Raw genomic sequence first — 18,466 nt, forward strand, 5'->3', positions numbered from 1 at the left:
AATTTGCGCTTTAGTTACTTATGTTTGGTTAGTGGCTTGAATTAAGGATTAGAGAGAATTTAGTTTAAGTTTAAGAAATTCATTAATCATTGCACAAAATAGAAGTATAATATACAAATCATATAAAGTAGAAATATAATGTAATGCCCATGTCACTGGATATAGGAGCTAATAACCTAATTAATACAAAATAAAAGAAATGATATGCATTCCGAAACTTTTGATTCGAATGGAAATGGAGGAGCCGAAGGTGCTCGTCCGTTGGATGGATGCATTGTGGGCAACTTTTGGAATTAAAATAATATTCATAGCAAAATAAATTAAAAAAAAAAAAAACCTTTAGGCTGTAGAGTAAACATGATTTTTTAGTGTCCCGGTGATGTTGAAACACTTCAAATAAATTTTTTACTTGCTTAAAATATTGATTTATTATTATTATTATTATTATTATTAGTAGTAGTAGTAGTTTATAAAAAACAAGTTTGGTTGTTACCAAAGTTCTATATCTAAATTGAGTCATGCAATAATTATTATTATTATTTACCTCCTTAGGTTAATAACCAAAATCCCTAATGGAGTAAGATGTGAAGTCATAAGACTAACCAAAACCCACACGGACTAAGAGTCTAGGATGTAAATAAAATACGACTATAATATATGTACCTATATGATAAGGTTCCGTCATAAGTTATAACCAAAAAAAACCCTACTCTCAATTTACAGATTATATCTATAGCATTTAGAAGCCGTCGATCATCATCATCATCATCATCATCTTTCATCATCACCATGGAGCAAACCCATGAATCCTCCTTTAAACAAGCTTATCGCTGCTTTCCACTCTCTGATATCAATAAGTCCCATCTCGAAGCCGGAAATAGAATCATAATGCCTCCTTCCGCTCTTGACCGTCTGGCGTTCATGGAAGTCGAGTACCCTTTGCTTTTTGAAATTGAAAACCCTGCTTCTGGACAAGTGTCGCATTGTGGGGTTCTAGAGTTCAACGCTGAGGAAGGTTTCATCTTCTTGCCAAACTGGATGATGAAGAACATTAAACTAGTAGAGGGTGAGTTGGTGATTGTAAGGAAAACCAGCCCCCCCAAAGGTACCTACATGAAGATACAACCACATACCATGAAATTCACAAGCCTAACCAACCCTAAAGCTGTGCTTGAAAAAGCTTTTAGGGACTTTGCTTGTATGACCATTGGAGATACTACCCTGATCACTCATAACCAAGAGGAGCATTACCTTGATATGGTGGAAACCACGCCATCCAATGCAATATCTGTAGTTGAGACAGATTGTGAAGTGGAATTTGCACAACCTTTGGACTATAAGGAACCTGAAAAGAAATAAAAAACAGAGATTACTTGGAAGAATGACCCTGATTGTAAAGCTCAAGAAGAGCCAGCCAAGTTCACACCATTCACCGGTGCCGCTAGACATTTGGATGGGAAAACAACACCTCTTGAACCAATTTCAACTTCAATAGCGAAAGATAATGGATCTTCTGCTGCTGCTGAGAGAATGAGAATGGCTACTGACTTGACATTTAAGTCTCACAAGACGCAAGGAAAGCTTGTGTTCGGTTCAGATGATACAATCCAGCCTGAAAATATATCAAAGTCGGTCTCAAAACAGGATGTCAAGAGGGGAAGTTTAAAGATTGAAGAACAAAAGTTTCAACCATTCACAGGGAAGAAGTATAAATTAGCAGGCTGATCACAATGTTTTCTTCTCTTTAACTTTATATATATATTCAATGCACGGTAAACCGGTAAACCAGAGAGATAATAACTATGGTAAATTTGTATCTTTCTTTACTGAAGAATTTTATTTCCATCTCCAACTTTTATCTTGTCAAGATTTTAGCTTTTTATTATGTATGCGCACACGTTCAAACAAAACTATAATATTATATGGTAGTATCAGATTGTCCTTGCTCATCTCATCTTTGGTAATTCAAACAAAAATTTATAAAACCATGAAAAACCATCAATGACGTTTCTACTAGTAATATGAGCTTTCTATTTGAATATAATATATGAAAGTACATGAAAAAAGAATGAATTGAGTGAATTCAATGCGATGCAAGTTAAATATTGGTCTTCTCATAACAATCTCTCAATGCATAAAAATCAACATTTCTAGAATGCATATATAATCTATTTGCCAAAGACACCGGACAAGTAAAATAGCTTAAGAACATCCTATCTATTATCAGAAAAGCTCCACAATTACAGGGATGGAGGAATTATGCTTCTTTTCTTTTCTATTTTAATTCAAGGAGCTCAGAACCCAAAGGGATTCCTAGATACTGATATAAGTTTTCTTTAATGCTGTTGAACAAAAATCCTACTAGAGGGGGACCACACATCAGAAGCACTTGGTCCATCTTCGCACCGAGTTACACTCCAAGATGAAAACCGTAGATGCTCCCTCCCATCTCAAAAAGATCCATGCAATGCTTAAGAAAGTGATGTATTCATGGAGCCAATAATTTATGCTACTATGGTTAAAGATAAAACCATAAGTTCACATAGAAGAAAGGAAAGCCCATAACACAAATTAGTTTTTTCAATGCCTAACATACGCAAACTGAATAAGCAAATTTCCATTAATGACAATGAAATGGGAAAGAAAATACCAATTGGCTCCTGCCGTCCATGTGCTTCAAGGGATAATGCCCGCCATTAAAGAGGAAAGGCAAAAATTCAGTCTTGTTAATGAACTTGAACCTTCTTTCAAGAGAGAGAACCGATAAGAGTATATATTTAAAAGCTGCAACAAATGGAGAAACATACAGCAGGATCATCTGGCACACACTGATTCTCCAATACCTCAAATCCAGTTTAAAAAAAAGTTAAAGAGGGTAATCTACGAAATCGTAAAAGTTGATGGAATTTTTTTTGCTGTTTACCCTAAATAGAAAAGGATAACAGTTATAGGGTCGATTCTTCCCATGAAAATCAAACATAAAATGGTTGATCCAGAGAAAAGAGAAAGGACAAAACAACATTCACAGAGAGCCTGACACTGATAGACAGCATCATAACCCAAGTTTCAGCAAATTCAGATATTGCAACGATGTGTCCAGATTAAGCAGTTTAATAGCTCAACATAGTCTAGCAAACTTTTCTTTTGAGTTACAAGACCGCCGAGAAAAGAATGCCTATTTTCTTAAAATGTCTAAAACATTATCTAGAGATCTATGGAAGAAGATTAAAGAAAATCCAGTATTACAGACATATATAAATAAGTAACGAGACTTCATGTAAAAAAAGATCAAGATAGCAATTTATTAAGTATAAAAGGAGAGCTGGTAAGACCTCCACCCTCAAAATGTTTACCAGAGCTTTAAGATAATAATGGTGGATGTTACAAAATTTGCAGGTCTACCTCTATTGTGGTGTACCGTAAATAGATAACATAAATAATTATCACATCAAAGAACGAGGGAACAACGCCTGGGCCATTTGAGCTTCTCGGGAGTCTGGAAGCCAACAGTTGTGCCACTGTAGAGTTCAGACAAACTGCTCAGTGTAAGCAGTTGTGCACACTGCACACAAGGTGGATCTATAGGATTAAATGAAACCATGAAAAAGGTCATTGACAGATGATTAGGATGCCCCATGTGGACATCGTAGAAGTTAACTTGCAACCTTGAAAAGAAAATGTTAAAATTTTAAAAAGGAAACTTTGCTTGTGAATACAGGTTGAGATAAGATGACTAAAAACCAGTTTATTCTTCCACAGGACTAAGTTCAAATACTCAAATTGTAAACAGGATTTATTGCTGAAGAACAGTATCAGCCCTCAGATATCATCTTTCTTTATGCCAAGTCTTAAAGATGAATTAAGTTTAAGAAAAGGTGGAAAAAAAAAAAAAAACAAAACAAAACAGAAGAGCTTTGAAATTCCTCTCTCTCTCCGCCTACTTATATCACCATATGTATCTCCCATCCCAAACATTTAAAGGACATGGAGTCGATTTTGTGCCCTCGTCCTCCTACCTCATCACTGCCCTCTTTTTTCTTCTCTATATCCTCTATAATCCATACCCTCTTTATTTACTCTTCAGATATTTAACATTAAAAAACAGCATTTTAGATTAAACACCACATGCTCAAAAAAATTATCGTGAAAGTTGCCTAACTTCTCTTACCTACCTTTCTTCAGTGCTGATCAGGTTACATCACTATAATCTACTAAACTTTTCTCAAACCCCTTGAATCACTTTTCTGCAAGTATATAGAAAGTCCCAACGAAGTGGCAAACCATGTGCACATCGCATATATAGGAGCACAGCAAAAATTATGCTCCTTCCGAGAAAACTTAAGTACCCTTTACAATCTATATGAGAATGTAAAGAGCTGGGAAATTTCTGTGATAGCCAACATTCTATAGCAGTGAGCATTAACTTCTTCAACCTATGCAACGATAACTTCATTTCGTAAAAGGTGCAACTGTTCTGCTCTTTCCGCAAATACCAAAAAGAGCTCAAGGGATGACCTCCCCCCCCCCCCCCCCCCCCCCCCACCCACACACACACACAAAAAACCACCTATCAACAAGAGGTGACAATACTTGCACAATATGCTAACACAAGACGGTTTAATTCATGTTCGGGTCTTGGCTTAACCGTGTTCGGCCGTCAACATGTAATGTTCGTGTTTGATATGACCCTAATAATACAATATAATACCCATGTCATGACATGACACAAATATAACACGAAAAAACGAATAGCCAACCCTACTACAAACTCACTGGCAGAACTAGGGATAATAGAATGAACACCGGAAAATGGAACTTAAAGATATTTTGCTATATTCCTCTTAATATTACTCAAAAAATAGTAATAATAATAAGGGGAATACTTATACATATTTATATTACTTATCAACTATATGCAGGTATAAGGGGAAAGAAAAAACGTATGAATAAGATATACATTTTGTTCCACAAGTATTTGTCTGTGCTGATATTGAATAGGTGTTCGTAGTATCTGTATTTAGGCCCATACATTAATCACAATTGATGCAAAGTAAGGGATGAATTCAAATACAATTACTCCCTCCGTCCCATATTATATGTCCATGTTTAGTATTAGAAGTTTTTAAGGTGACATGCAATTAATGCATTGTCCCTTTTAAAAATTAACAACTTGTTCTTTTTAGTTTAAATATGTATATTACTAAGTTGAATTTTATTTTTTTATTTTTATTCGAAAACTTAGGCAATGATGGAAAGATAACATTTATTTGCTTCGACTTTTTTTAAGAGGACAACTAATTTGGGACATCCTAAAAGGGAAAGATGGACCACTAACATGGGTCAGAGGTAGTACAATAGTAGAAGCTACATAACGAAAAGCATGTTGGTGCTTGTTTGGTGATTTAGGAGCTGAGAGCCAACATCTAGGTCCGATAACCCACAACCATTCTTAAACATAGTTAGATAAGATTTGCTGCTTATAAGATGCAAAAAAAACACGTAGCAGACAAACCCAAGCCAATACTGTAGGATGTGAAGGCCATGCCCCAATATAACAATTTGAACTCTTTAAAAGGACTAAAACACCAAGGAAGCATTTTTCACAACCAACAAAAGCAGTGCAAAGTTTCTTGAAAACCACTCTAATTTTCACCTGATTGTTTATACAGAGGCCAAGAAAGGCATTTTTGAGTCACCTACAATATGGCATTGCAAAGCAAGTACACTGCTTTATAATTTCAATAAATAAAATTTCCAAGGAACACAATGAAAAGTTACTGAACACAAGAAATGGAGAAGGCTGGTGCAAATAGAACAATTAGCACACTTTACCTATCATTAAGCGAATACACAAGCATGGTACAGATATACACCCAAAACGGACATCTTGCAACAAGTAAGAAAAACCAACACATCACGGAACCATCAAATACAATTCGTGTACATATATTGGCACACTGATTCGGTGACAGCAAAGTACCTTCAGTTCAACCATAAAAAAACTTCCAAACACGCCATTCGGAGAGGAGAAAATGCCATCTGAAGATTAAAAAAGTTACAGGTATCAGACCAAGGAGGGAAATAAACAAAGGGATAAAAGAATTTTTTCAAAGAAAATCATGTAAAAATAATGAAACATCAAGGAGAAAAACTCCATACCTAAAAGCAAGCAATGTAATAAAATAAAAAAATGCTTAGTTCCGAAGTCAGTTAGCCACCACTTGATCTTTGGCGATGTGCCGGATACCTATTGGTGAATTATGACACCTTTTTCACAGTTCAGAATGTTACTTCTTTGAACTCAAATGTCATACTGACTACTTTCCTTGAATATTAGGACACAGGCGGCTATAGAATTCTGTGAAGTCAAGGCGGAAAAAGAGGAACTTCAAATCAATGTGTTGCTGCACAGGCAACTGAGAAATGAACCCCTCAAGTAATGATGAAAATTCTTTGCCAGTTGCATCTATATCTTGTTCCATATTTCGAAGAAATTCACCACCACGTTGTGTTATGGCCTTCCTGCCTTCACTAACCCATGACCCAGGCTCTGAAGTTCTATCATTTGAACGCCTCAATGATTTGGCCTTGTCTCGGATAGACAAAGTGTTATCCAAAGTTCTGTAGATCATGACAATCGGGTAAGATAATGAAACAAAACAAATGTGTACACTATACAGGATCCCAATTCTTTCAGCGCAATTTCAACAAATATTAACAATGAGGGGAAATAACGATCCATACCTTGCTTGCAATTCATGAATACCTTCATATAACCGATCTGCATGACTTCGGAACCGCAATATAAGGTCAAACAAAACAAAGAGAGTCTTATAAAGGGTTTGGGACCGTTCTCCAAGGAGAGACTTCTCAACAATTGAATGTAGATACTTCTCATGTGCAGCAAGTAGATCATCAAGATCCTTAGCAACTTCCATTTCATTAGAAAAATTAGACCATGACACTTCCAATACTTCAAACATGATATAATACTGTAAGTTTGTAATAAAATGATTCATCTCATCCCAAAGAACTTGGCATCGTCTTGAAGTCAAAAGTAACTGTAACTTAACTGCATGCGGCAGCTTACTGGAAAAATGAGAAGTAACACAATTCGGTTTCATTGTCTTCCAGGCACCAATAAGTGCATGCTCCACCCGTCTAAGCTTCCACAAGAAGTTGAAGATTCTTAAATACCTTGACATAACAGATTCTGTGAACACGGTATTTAGGGGAATTCTTGCATCATATTCCAAAGAGAAAACATCCCAGCCCCTATCTCCACTGTTATGTGGCATCATCTTGACCCTCAATCTATCGAGTATATCAGGATCATCATACTGTGCATTGGACGAACGAACTGCACTTTCTAACAGCCCAGCAAGCTTGAATGAACTGATAGTGTTAGCAGGCTCGGAGAGCTCTGGCCCGACAATATCCATTAGATACTGAACAAAATCACCTTGCCCAAGCAGTAAATATCGCTTGATTGCAAGACAATGTTCCTTGAATTTATATTGCTTGTAAATAACATCCATCAGATGCTTATCTATTCTCTTTGCTGCTTCAGTGACAAGAGATTCAAGTGCATCTGTTTCACCATATCCAAGACCCCCTCTTGTAGTCGTGGTACCAGCAGCAGCAGCAGCTTCTGTAGCAGCATCAGCCCAACCACGATCCTCACAACAAACTCGAAGGAAATTAATTGACTTTCCAGTCCTCAAAATGCGCTGAGCAAGAGATTGTGATATGAAAGAAGGAAGCATTCCAGCATGGAGACGGTAACCTTCCCTCCAAAGTGACTCTGCTTTCACGGGCTGACCCAACACAAAAAATTCAGCAAAAATATCTCCAAGCTCCCCTTCCAAAACCCAACTCCTCACCATTTCAAAAAGAGGAGAACAAACTCTACGAAGTAACCGCCTCATGAAATCATGCACAAGTGGATCACCATGTTGGGCATGCATGTGAATTGCCCCAGCCATTGCCCCACCCCTTAACACCTTGCAACTATCAACCAGAACAGCCATTAGCCTCATCTTTACCAGTGGCTCAGCAAACCAAACTGCAAGTCTCCTCAAAGAAAGATAGTTCCCAGAACTTGCTGGTTCTGAAATCACTGGAATGGGATTCATTGATTGTGCTTCAAGCACAGCCAACAACTTATAATACTCCGAAAGCTCATCTTGCAGTGCAGCACAAAAAGCTTGCCCAACTGTCCCAACTTCGTCTGCGGGAAAACGATCCATACTCTCAGTAATGTACACCTTAACCTTCCTAAACAACCACCCAAGCTCGCAGAGCTTCCGAACAGTAATCCTAGTTGCTCTTGGTACTTTAATTGTATCCGCCAGCACATACCCATCATTATTCCTATCAAATTTCACAAAGTTCCCATCAATTCCTTGACAGGCATACAGCACATCCCGAACCAAAACCTCTTCAGATACCTCATTCTCTTCTTTCAATAAATTTGCAAACTCCCTATATGCCATATCACGGATATTCTCTGGGTCTTTCAAAACCATCAAAACCCCACCATTCCAACCCTTCTCTACAGTCTCTTGACCACGTAAAACCCTAGAATTATCACTCAAATCCCCATCAACCCAACTCTTTTCTAATTCTTCGCGACCATGAAGAACCCTAGAATTGTCACTTAATACCCTATGATTTCCATTAGTTTCAGAATCAAACAATGCTGGCAGTCCACCAGACACTGTTGACGCGAAGAAACCCGTAGAAACCCTAGAATCAGATCGAATTCTTTGGTTCTTTCGATCTTCGGAGATGACTTTGAGTAAATAAAGAACACCCCACTTGTTTTTTATGCTCCCAGTGCCATTTTTCGACGCGAATTTGGAATAAAGATCGGCAAAAGTTAGGGCATCGGATGATTTACCTTGGGTAGCGAGATGGCGCTTGATGGACTCGGCCATGGCTGCTTCATCTGCAGCGATCGACGGCGCAATTCGGCTGGATAGTATGCGAATGGCGTACTTGAGAGCCTGTTGCTTGTGAGAGTGGATCGAAGTAGCACCAGTACCAGTATTAGGGTTTGAGGTTGAGGACGGTTTTTGTAAATCTGGGTCAGATTGTGTGGTGAGTAAGCGGTGAACTAGTTCCTTGACTAGATCTAAGACCTTGTGCTCGTCTTCCATATCGAAGAAGAGGATAGAGAGACGAAGTGTCTGCAGGGTACAAACAGGGAACGGGAGAGAGAGAGAGAAAATTGTTGAGGGTTTTTTGTTTTGATATTATGTGGGCGCGGAAGTGAAACTAAATTTTCAAAAATAAAATTGTAAAAAATAAAATTCATTTGTAAAATTTAACATTTATTAAATTTTAGCTCAAAAATATGACAGTTTCACATATTTAGGAGTATTACAGTGCTTCAGTAGTTTCACATATTTAGGAGTATTACTTTAGTGATTTTTTATTTTTATAAAAAAAATATGAGTAAACAACATGACAAATTAAATTAACAAAAAATGACTAAAAAATTGTAAGTATAGCTTAATGGCCTCTCTCATCATCACAAGAGGTTAAAGTCAGAACAAGAGAAACGAATTCGTCTCTCAATCAAGTGAGCTTTAAAAACAACTCTTGATATTTTTTTATTTACAAAATGCAATAATAATGAGACTCTAAATTTAGTACATAAGACTAATCAATAAAATCATTAGGTATTTTATTATTTTATTATTATCATTAGGTATTTTATTATTATCAATAAAATCATTAGGTATTTTATTATTATCAATAAAATCATTTTATTATTTATTTTTTAAAAGGTGAAGTACAAAAAAATTTCAACTGCAATATAAAAAATTGGGCAAAAAAAATTCTTATATTCTTAAAATCTTAAAATATACTGTATTAAGTTTGTCATAAAAACCCTTAAAAAAAAAAAAATTGACAACTAATTGGGCAAAGTGGGTGAACATCTTTTATGTGAGTTACCAGAAAGAAAACCCGAAGTGCAAGCAATGGAGATGGCCATTGGTCTCCACAACTCGCCCACTCCCTCCATCTATGTGATAAACCCTAACCCCATGACGAGCTTAAGTTTCTCTTGTCCTTTGCTGACTAACCGATTCTTTGGTTCCACCTTTATCTTCATCTTTAATCACCAAAAAACCATTCAAATCCCGTTCCTGGAACTCAATCGTCACTTCAATCAAATGAGATTCCGCAATGGTAATTCGAATTTTCAGTGCATTTTCTCTCTTACAATCTGAATTTTCATGCTTAGGTTGATCTGATGGAAAGTTTTGAAGTATGTGTAAAAAGAAAAATTAGTCGTTCTTGTTCTAGATAATGTACTCGGAACATCTGTGACCAATCTTTATATTCTTATTTTTATTTCTTGATAATTTCAGTTTTGGTTCCTATTGGATCACAAAGTACATATTCTATGAATACAGAGTTGGTTTGGTCCATCCATGAACATCTATTATGAATCCATATTCTAACGCTTGCTTTAAGGAAGACAGACATTTGCAATAATTTATATATGCAACTAAATAGATCCCTTATATGTGATTAGAAAGGGACTGCCACATAAGACATTTTCTAGAGAAAACCAACGAGAGTGTGAGTTTACCCTTATTCTAAAGAAAGAAGGCAATAATATTAGTGGTGAACTAGAAAAGATTAGAGCTTAATTAGATATTTATTTTTTTATACATGCTGATGCAGAATTTGGATAGAAATTTGTTGTGATTCTTGTGAACCTTAATTCAGCTAAATTTATGGCCTTTAAATGCAATGAGGAATAAACTTCATTTCATGATAAATAAATTGATTAGAAAAAACATATAATATTACCTTGTGGTAAACATATAATCTTAACTTATGGTATACTGTACAAAGTTTCAGTATGAATGCAAGTTACATATTCCAAATGTCAATTTTTGCACGATTTAGATTGCAGAATAATTCCAGCTACTTCTAACCACATTTAATGGATTATTGTTATATTAAGATTAATCATTAAGCTATTATTTTTGAAAATGATAAAAGGAGAATATTGGCCCTACTATGAAATGATCAGAATTGGTAGGAAGTCTTCATATTGAAGATATTTTTATTATATTATATTTTATTTTTACTTTTACTGCATGCAAGAATAGTTATGGCGGAACACCTTTGACTAAGATACATATTCAAAAATCATGTTTCTAAAAAAGGTTTCGATAAAACTAGATTGGTGGCCAAACCAACAAAGATTGTAGCCTATTGGCTTCCTTTCTACCTTCCAAAGTGGTAAATGAGGGTTCAAGTCCCATAAGGGCAAATGAGAGTGTGAGTTTACCCCCATTCATATAGGTTAAGTAGCCAGCATAATAACGATGACCTGTCAAACATAGATTCTGTTTGATGGACTTCCTAATATTTCATGGGCTATGAGGGCTTGATAAATTCTCATGTAACGAATTTGCTGCTGACAAGTAGCAAGTTGATGTTATCTCGAGATGCTGACTTTCATTTAGAGGTGCTTTTATACACAGTTTGTAGACAGATACATGAATTCTGTCCTGGAAGGCGTTTAGCTTTAGACAATTAGATGACACGTAGTTTCACTTAAGGCTAATTAGAATGGCATTTTTCCAAAAATTATTCTACCCACTTGTAATTTTAAGATTAATATTACTACTGACTAGTCGTCATTTGTGTTTTCCTTATTCAAACAGATCATTGTACTGTGACGAAGCTAATGTTTTTTGTGCAGGTATTTCATGAGAATCAATAAGTACATGAAAGGATACTGGACTCATATGATCTAGAGTGTGAACATAAGCGTGAAGTGGGATCAAATCTTACGGTCTCGTATAAGGATACAACAATAAACATGATCTATAAACCAGGGCATTTTGCCACTGAATGGCAAGTAGAAAAATTATCCTCAATCTGGTGGATGGAGTTCTTCTAGTGGTACCCCTTTACAACATTTGTTACTTGGAACTTATTAATTCATTGTAACCTCATGATTTCTGATTGATGATTATGATGGCTTCTGTTGATTTTTGGTTATTCCCTTTGTGCTTGTGGTGATTTCTGATCGGTGAGTGTTAATGACTTTTGTTGATTGCCTTTTAAATTCCAGAAGATTTTAGGCAAATGTGTTGAACTATCTAAAGGACTTTATTTGTTTGAATAAAAATGACAGGAAATTCCAATGTTCCAGATGGATGTAAAGACTAGCAAGAAAAAGGATGAGAGCGATCCCTTAACTTACTGGGTTCAACTTCCCACCTTCTCTGTAAGATGGTCTGCAAGTATCAAGAACACTGTCAATATTTATCTTGTCTTTGAAGACAGATCTTAAATTAGAACAATAAAAGAACTGAAAGGGAACTACAGCTGGGTCATGTTTTTCCAATATGCTTATGGGTTTGCCGTCTCTCTTCCTGTTCCAGTTACTAATTACAGTATGGGCCTTCAAGTTCCATATCCAGCCCCGTTGAACTGAACATGCTCTATTATTGTTCTAACTTCAGAGTGGGAGGTGATTAAAATCCTAGTTGGTGACATGATAATGAATTTCCGGGTAGACAAACACTCTTTTTTCATCCACAACCTAGGGCGGAATTCTGTATGTAATTACATCAGACAAAATGTTTGAAGGGTAAGCTGGAAATTCGATATTTTGTATTGTCGAATTGACATTAATTTGATAGGGTAAGTTTATTGTTTGTCTTGTTATAAATATTCTAAGCACCATACATGGAAATGCTGTCATTCATAGCTTATCATAGAAATTTATTAGCCTTTGAAGGAATTATTATTATTTATATATATATATTTACCCTGCAAGACTTATAAAAAAATAAAAAAAAATTTGCCTTGGCAATAAAACTCACACATCACTTTTGTGCCTGTGGGGACTTGAACTTCGATCTTCCACAGGACCACATTAGAAGGTGAAGAAGTATTACTAGACTAGAGCCTTTGGTGAAGGAACTATTAATTTCAATGATGACTATATAATCCATATAATATCTCTCCAGAATATATGGTTGGCGTCTAATGTACTGATAATGCTGCGAAGATAGTTTATCAGATAGAAGAAGGTTTTTCTTGACTGTATATAATATAATTATTTAGAATTTATTAAAATTGCATGCTTTTTTTTTGTTTCTTTTTTTTTTTTTCCTTACTGGAGGTTGATGACTTATTTTGAGGAGAACAGATTTTGTTTCATTAGATTTTAGAAGAATACTTGTTTCTTATGTGTTCTTGATCTACTACAGGCCACTCCAAATTGAACCTCGACCCTTTCCTTTGCCAATTTTATTCTGTGCCGTGTCTTATGTCATTACATCTCCTATGCAACAACTTTACATCGCTTATGCAACAATTTTACATCGCTTAATGCTTATGCGACAACAACATTACATCACTTATGCAACAACTTTTTTATGTATTTGTTGCTACGATGCAGCGCGTTGCACTAGCAATCTACACATGGCATAGGACCAAGGCTGGATCCCCTTCACATTCCTTCAAATTAGCATTCCTTCTCAGATTAATTTCTTCATGCTGTCTCTCTTTTCCTTCTTTTATTTTTTTGGGCTTTCTGTCTTTTGGTGTCTTTCACTTATTTTCCTTTGTTTCATATGTGATTCAGTAGGTTCTTTCTTTTTTAAGTTGATTCAGGAAAAAAAAAAAAAAATCATGCTACTAAAAAATACATATGGCACTTTTTTGTAGGTAGATTCCATTGAGGGTCCAACACCAGAAACAAGATTTGTTATGAAGAAGTCTCTAGAATTGGGCCATGCCATTTTTGTTGTTGTTAATAAGATTGATAAACCTTCTGCTCGTCCAGATTTTGTCATAAATTCCATTTTAGAACTCTTTATTGAACTAAATGCATCAGATGAACAGGTACTTTCAAACTTAGTCGTATTTATCTGTCAAACTTGGACATGGATTTGATAATTATTTCGTGTTTGAATTTATTAATGTGGAAAATCAAACGATTCTTACATTATATAGAGGGAAAAATGCGGGTTACCTGGATGTAGCTTGATTTCAAGTAATATCTCATGTCTAAAGCCATGAAGCCCTTTCACAACCTGGACAAATCTGGTTTGTAGAAGCAAAGTTGAAAGATTGCAACCCCTTTATTTCTCTCCTCTCTGAAGCTACAGAGGCAGTTTTGTCATAATTAATTAAGATCGATAGTTTAATCTCCAAGTGCTTTTCATCTATTTGCAGTGTGATTTTCAAGTAACATATATATATGCAAGTGATATTAAGGGAAAGGGTGGACGTTCTCCAGAGAATTTGGCAGAGGATCTTGGACCACCTTTTGACTCCATTATTAGAGGCATACCGGGACCGCAAATCGACAAAGATGGTTCGCTAAAAATGCTTGTTAGTGTTTATTTATTAAATAATATAACCATTCCTATTTTTTAACTCTTAGATTGTTTATCCCTGATGGCTGTTTTGTTCGAAGTTGGCAAAGCATTATTTTGTACTTCAAGAAGATGCCTTGGGCAAATGCCTTAAATCAGTAATCTGTGATTCATCATTGGGATGTAGAAAGAAGAGTAGAAGAGAATGAAAATCCCATATATTGACTTTTTTATGAGAAAAGGTTAACTACTAAATGGGTTGCCAATTCTGAACTATTGGTGCTAAACCAATCAAACCAGATAATTAGCATTGCCATAGTTCAATGAAAAGGACACAATTTGTAATTTTCTTCAGAGTGTTCAAGTATAGCTTCATTTCTCATTAATGTGCATTCATTGTAGATCAAGTCCAAGGATCTGTAACTGTATTTTTGGTATTGCTCTATGGCCATTACATTTATTGTTGTTCTAGATTTCCCCTGCAAATGATATGAATTTAAAAGGAAATAGAATAACTGTCTTAATCAAACTCCAACTTTCTATTAGTTGAAATACACTGTCCCAAACAAAATTGATAAAGCTATTCAATAATATCAGATCATAAAAGAGTTTGGAAATTTAACTGCTCAATAGAATATCATAAATGAATTCAAGTTATTATATAGCATAGCATCCTCTAGCTTCAAGTTGTTTGGTCATATAATTTGAAATGTAAAACTTATCAGTATTTATTTCTATTTGATGCTTCTATCTATAGTATCCAGTGTATCACTCATGATTTCATTATTTGCTGTCAAAAATAATTTTAGGTCACAAACATCGAATATGATGAACACAAAATAGCTATTGGGTGCTTGCATGCTGGAATTTGCAGAGAGGAATGGATGTGCAAGTAAGTTTGTTTGGAACTAAATTTTGGTTCTTTTAGTATCATATCTTGTAATTATAATGATTTTACTTAGGAGCTAGTCATGTAGCGCGTTCTGATTACATTAGTTTGACAGTCATTGGGATCATATTTAGTTTTTTCTAGTGCTTCACATGATTTGATTATCTTAATGAAATTGTAGTGCTACTGTCTCCCTTGAAATACTAACCTAGATGCTTGGCTGTGTAAGAAGTACTAAGGATCTATTAGTGTGACCTTGTCAGAGAGAAATGAACTCACCTAATCCCAAAAATCTTGTGTAGAATCTGCCTTTTTTTTTCTTCGGATCAAGACAACAGACTTAAGGACAACCTCCTCCACTTTTCAAACTACACTATATATTTATACATTATAATTGGATATATTGTATGGCCTGGTGGTGTGATGGGTGGATATTCCTAATGTCTAGTTCAATGGTTAACTGATCCGACAATGACTAGTTAATTTTTCATTGCAGCACAAGGACCACTTCTTGGCTTGTTCACCGCTCTTCTTTTTCATATTAAGTTTCCATAGGATGTTAAATCAGAAATATCGGGTGTTTGAATTTGGCTCTGATCTAATCTATGAACTTGTTTGTGGTATCCTTACAGATGGTGTATTTACATATAAATTCATGTCATGTACTTGCAGATGTACAAAAGTACTGCATTGTGCATGTGAATGTATTTTAAGCCTCCTATCTCAAATGTGGGTCTTAAAGTGCCATACTTGTAATGAAGCTCATGTGAAAGTGATGAAGGTTCCATTAGAATATAAGACACAATTTGGAGTTTGAGTGAAATATCATGACCACATATGTTTATTTTCTCTAATTTGATCTTCTTCTGGACTTTAAAGTCCTTGCATGGTATCACAGTAGTCTTTATTTTATTTATTTATTTTCCCTTAGCTTCAGAGATTTTAGTTTGTAATAAAATCCATGCGAGTGTAAGCAAACAGTTCTCTATGGTTAATTTGATACCAAATTATTCTATTAATAAGAACGAATTAATTAAATTGCCATTTACTTCCATTGTTTCGAGCATTGTAGGCATGCACCTCGAAACAGACATGCAGATATGGAAGAATTAGTGAACTTTTCGTGTACGGGAAATATGGCAAGGTTCCAACAGAAAACTGTAGAAGCTGGTGATATATGTGCTGTCTCTGGTATTGATGCTATTGAGGTGGGAAGTTTCTTGTCCAAGCAACGAAGTCAATATTCTCCGGTCACTTTGAATGAAGCATCAAGAAACAGCGGTGTATACCTAGTAGAACCAGGAAGGACAATGGCCGCATCATCATCATCATCATCGGATCTTCATATGTACATTGTTTGTGAGACCAGTGCCGGCTATGATATGTCATGGATGGTTCCGGTGACATGGGATTTTACATTTGGTACTCGTGGAGTCACATCTCCTATAGTTAGGCATTTTTAATTTTAACTTGATGGTTCCTTTCTTTTTCGAACCAACCTTGTAAAGCATGGAAGGAAACGGAAGTTTGCAGGTGGTGTTTGTACCTTTTAAGCCTTTAACCATAGGTAGTAATTTAATTTGTTTTCTAACTAATTCCTCAATTCAGATTCGGCTGTACCAGACTTGTAGAGAATTGAAGACCGATGGTGTGGAGGGAAAAAAGCCCCACCAATCATAACACATCACATGGCAACAAAAGAGCAGCCCACTGCTAAACTAAAAACACCTAGAGGCCCACCATCAATTGGAGGCCCAACAACAGAAACCATACACGCATGTCAACTTAGCCCGATTAAATATGGGAAGCTCCGCTTGACATAAAAACCGATGGATAGCCCAATCTCGACAGACTCATAAATCCATAACGTTTGCCATAAAAATATGCACACGATCAGTAAGCATAGATATCCACGTCTGGGAATAAAGCCATAAAACGGCTCCATGTAATTCTCTGAACAAAGCTTATAAATAGAGCATGAATGAGAATGAAAGATCATCGAATTCCCATCATTGTTCTTCTCTTCAAAAATTGTTTGTTGTCTCATCTATATTTTGTGTATTTCTTCTTGATTTATTTCTTTAAGTATTCAGGTGTTAGAAATTGCACCTACATATGGCAATTTGGAAAAATCTTCAACCTCATCAACTATAGTTTTTGAATGAATAATATTTGCTAGTAAAAAAAAATGTAGTTGTTTGAGATGCACTTTCTATTTCATTTTAATTTTGATACAAAACATGCAGAATCCTTCTGTTACCCCAGGTAAGTCTCGTGGGATGTGAAGTTGTTAGAATGAATATAACGCAGAGTGCTACCACATTAGCTCGGTAGTACTAACAAAATTTTATGGATGAACTCTTTATTATTATTATTATTGCTATTATTATTTGTCTAAATTACCATTTAACAAAACACCTAATGTATTTTTTAAAAGGAAAATTCAAAAACTTTGTTATACCTGACTGTTCGGTATCTCACGTAAACACACGGTTAGGAGAATTTTTAATTCACTAATTATGTGCTAAATTTGTCAAGATTCATTTTGTGGACCATGAACGCCAAGTAATCACATCCACCTCTAAATTTGACTTTGGAGTTGGTGGCTCATGACTTATTTGCTTAGATGAGAAAATAATGTGGAAAATTAAGCATGCCACTGAATACTACCCCAATTCGTGATGATTTTTCATTCAAAGTTTCATGTCATTTTCCGGTAGCCAAGTCGTTAATCTGCCATACTAATTTGATGCTTAGTATACAACGCCACCTCTTACCACCACCAACATGAATGCATTTCCAAGCAATTGTGAGTAAGCTTAGAACTTTTCCCTCCTTCAACATTCCTATCCTTTCAATTCTACAAAATATATATATTTTTTTAAATTTACAATACCATAATTGTCCTTGTTGGCATAATTGTTGTGTTTGTTTTACTTTACATGTTTTTCTCTTAGGTTTGATATATTACATAATCTAGAAAACTAGCTCAAGGACTTTCATTTAAGGTCCTGTTAAGGTGGATTTTGTTTTAAGACCTCAACTGAATATTTATTATTATTATTATTATTTATGTGTGCTTGAAAATAGGATTGCAGCTTAATTGAATTCATGAACAGTTTAGTTGCAGTTAAGCAAATTCAGGAATAGTTTAGTTACAAATTAAGCGAATTCATGACTTGTTTAGATATTGTTTAGTTATTTAACA

At 35.4% G+C, this 18,466-nt stretch overlaps 3 protein-coding genes across 9 annotated transcripts; 2 read left to right on the forward strand and 1 right to left on the reverse strand.

Annotated features, from left to right (window-relative positions):
• Positions 1 to 712: 712 nt before the first annotated feature.
• LOC132293109 (uncharacterized) lies at positions 713 to 1,380 on the forward strand. The gene has a single exon (XM_059790445.1). It carries the CDS (start codon positions 790 to 792, stop codon positions 1,357 to 1,359), a length of 570 nt encoding a protein of 189 aa, XP_059646428.1. The 5' UTR covers positions 713 to 789; the 3' UTR covers positions 1,360 to 1,380.
• On the reverse strand, positions 977 to 9,256 carry LOC132293107 (gamma-tubulin complex component 3). 5 transcript variants are annotated; one of them, XM_059790443.1, is made up of 7 exons: positions 6,745 to 9,256; positions 6,160 to 6,621; positions 5,981 to 6,039; positions 2,651 to 2,741; positions 1,469 to 1,612; positions 1,252 to 1,345; positions 977 to 1,109 (listed from the first exon to the last, which is right to left on the reverse strand). In XM_059790443.1, the coding sequence occupies exons 1-2, from the start codon at positions 9,159 to 9,161 to the stop codon at positions 6,318 to 6,320; spliced, it is 2,721 nt and encodes a 906-aa protein (XP_059646426.1). In that variant the 5' UTR covers positions 9,162 to 9,256; the 3' UTR covers positions 977 to 1,109; positions 1,252 to 1,345; positions 1,469 to 1,612; positions 2,651 to 2,741; positions 5,981 to 6,039; positions 6,160 to 6,317. The 5 variants fall into 5 exon arrangements, with proteins under 5 accessions (XP_059646426.1, XP_059646425.1, XP_059646427.1 ...); XM_059790442.1 differs by having other exon boundaries at positions 1,427 to 1,612; XM_059790444.1 differs by having other exon boundaries at positions 1,252 to 1,612; positions 2,651 to 2,674.
• Positions 9,257 to 9,751: 495 nt separating this feature from the next.
• LOC132293110 (putative elongation factor TypA-like SVR3, chloroplastic) lies at positions 9,752 to 16,853 on the forward strand. 3 transcript variants are annotated; one of them, XM_059790446.1, is made up of 8 exons: positions 9,752 to 10,200; positions 11,735 to 12,067; positions 12,173 to 12,396; positions 12,504 to 12,631; positions 13,717 to 13,893; positions 14,227 to 14,385; positions 15,179 to 15,261; positions 16,331 to 16,853. In XM_059790446.1, the coding sequence occupies exons 5-8, from the start codon at positions 13,759 to 13,761 to the stop codon at positions 16,719 to 16,721; spliced, it is 768 nt and encodes a 255-aa protein (XP_059646429.1). In that variant the 5' UTR covers positions 9,752 to 10,200; positions 11,735 to 12,067; positions 12,173 to 12,396; positions 12,504 to 12,631; positions 13,717 to 13,758; the 3' UTR covers positions 16,722 to 16,853. The 3 variants fall into 3 exon arrangements, with proteins under 3 accessions (XP_059646429.1, XP_059646430.1, XP_059646431.1); XM_059790447.1 differs by having other exon boundaries at positions 11,735 to 11,937; positions 12,173 to 12,631; XM_059790448.1 differs by having other exon boundaries at positions 11,735 to 11,937; positions 12,191 to 12,631.
• The last annotated feature ends 1,613 nt before the right edge of the window (positions 16,854 to 18,466 follow it).

The sequence above is a fragment of the Cornus florida genome, unplaced genomic scaffold (assembly GCF_030987335.1).
Source record: "Cornus florida cultivar Cherokee Brave unplaced genomic scaffold, ASM3098733v1 CherokeeBrave_3.0.0_Hap2_Chr02, whole genome shotgun sequence".
NCBI lineage: Eukaryota > Viridiplantae > Streptophyta > Magnoliopsida > Cornales > Cornaceae > Cornus > Cornus florida.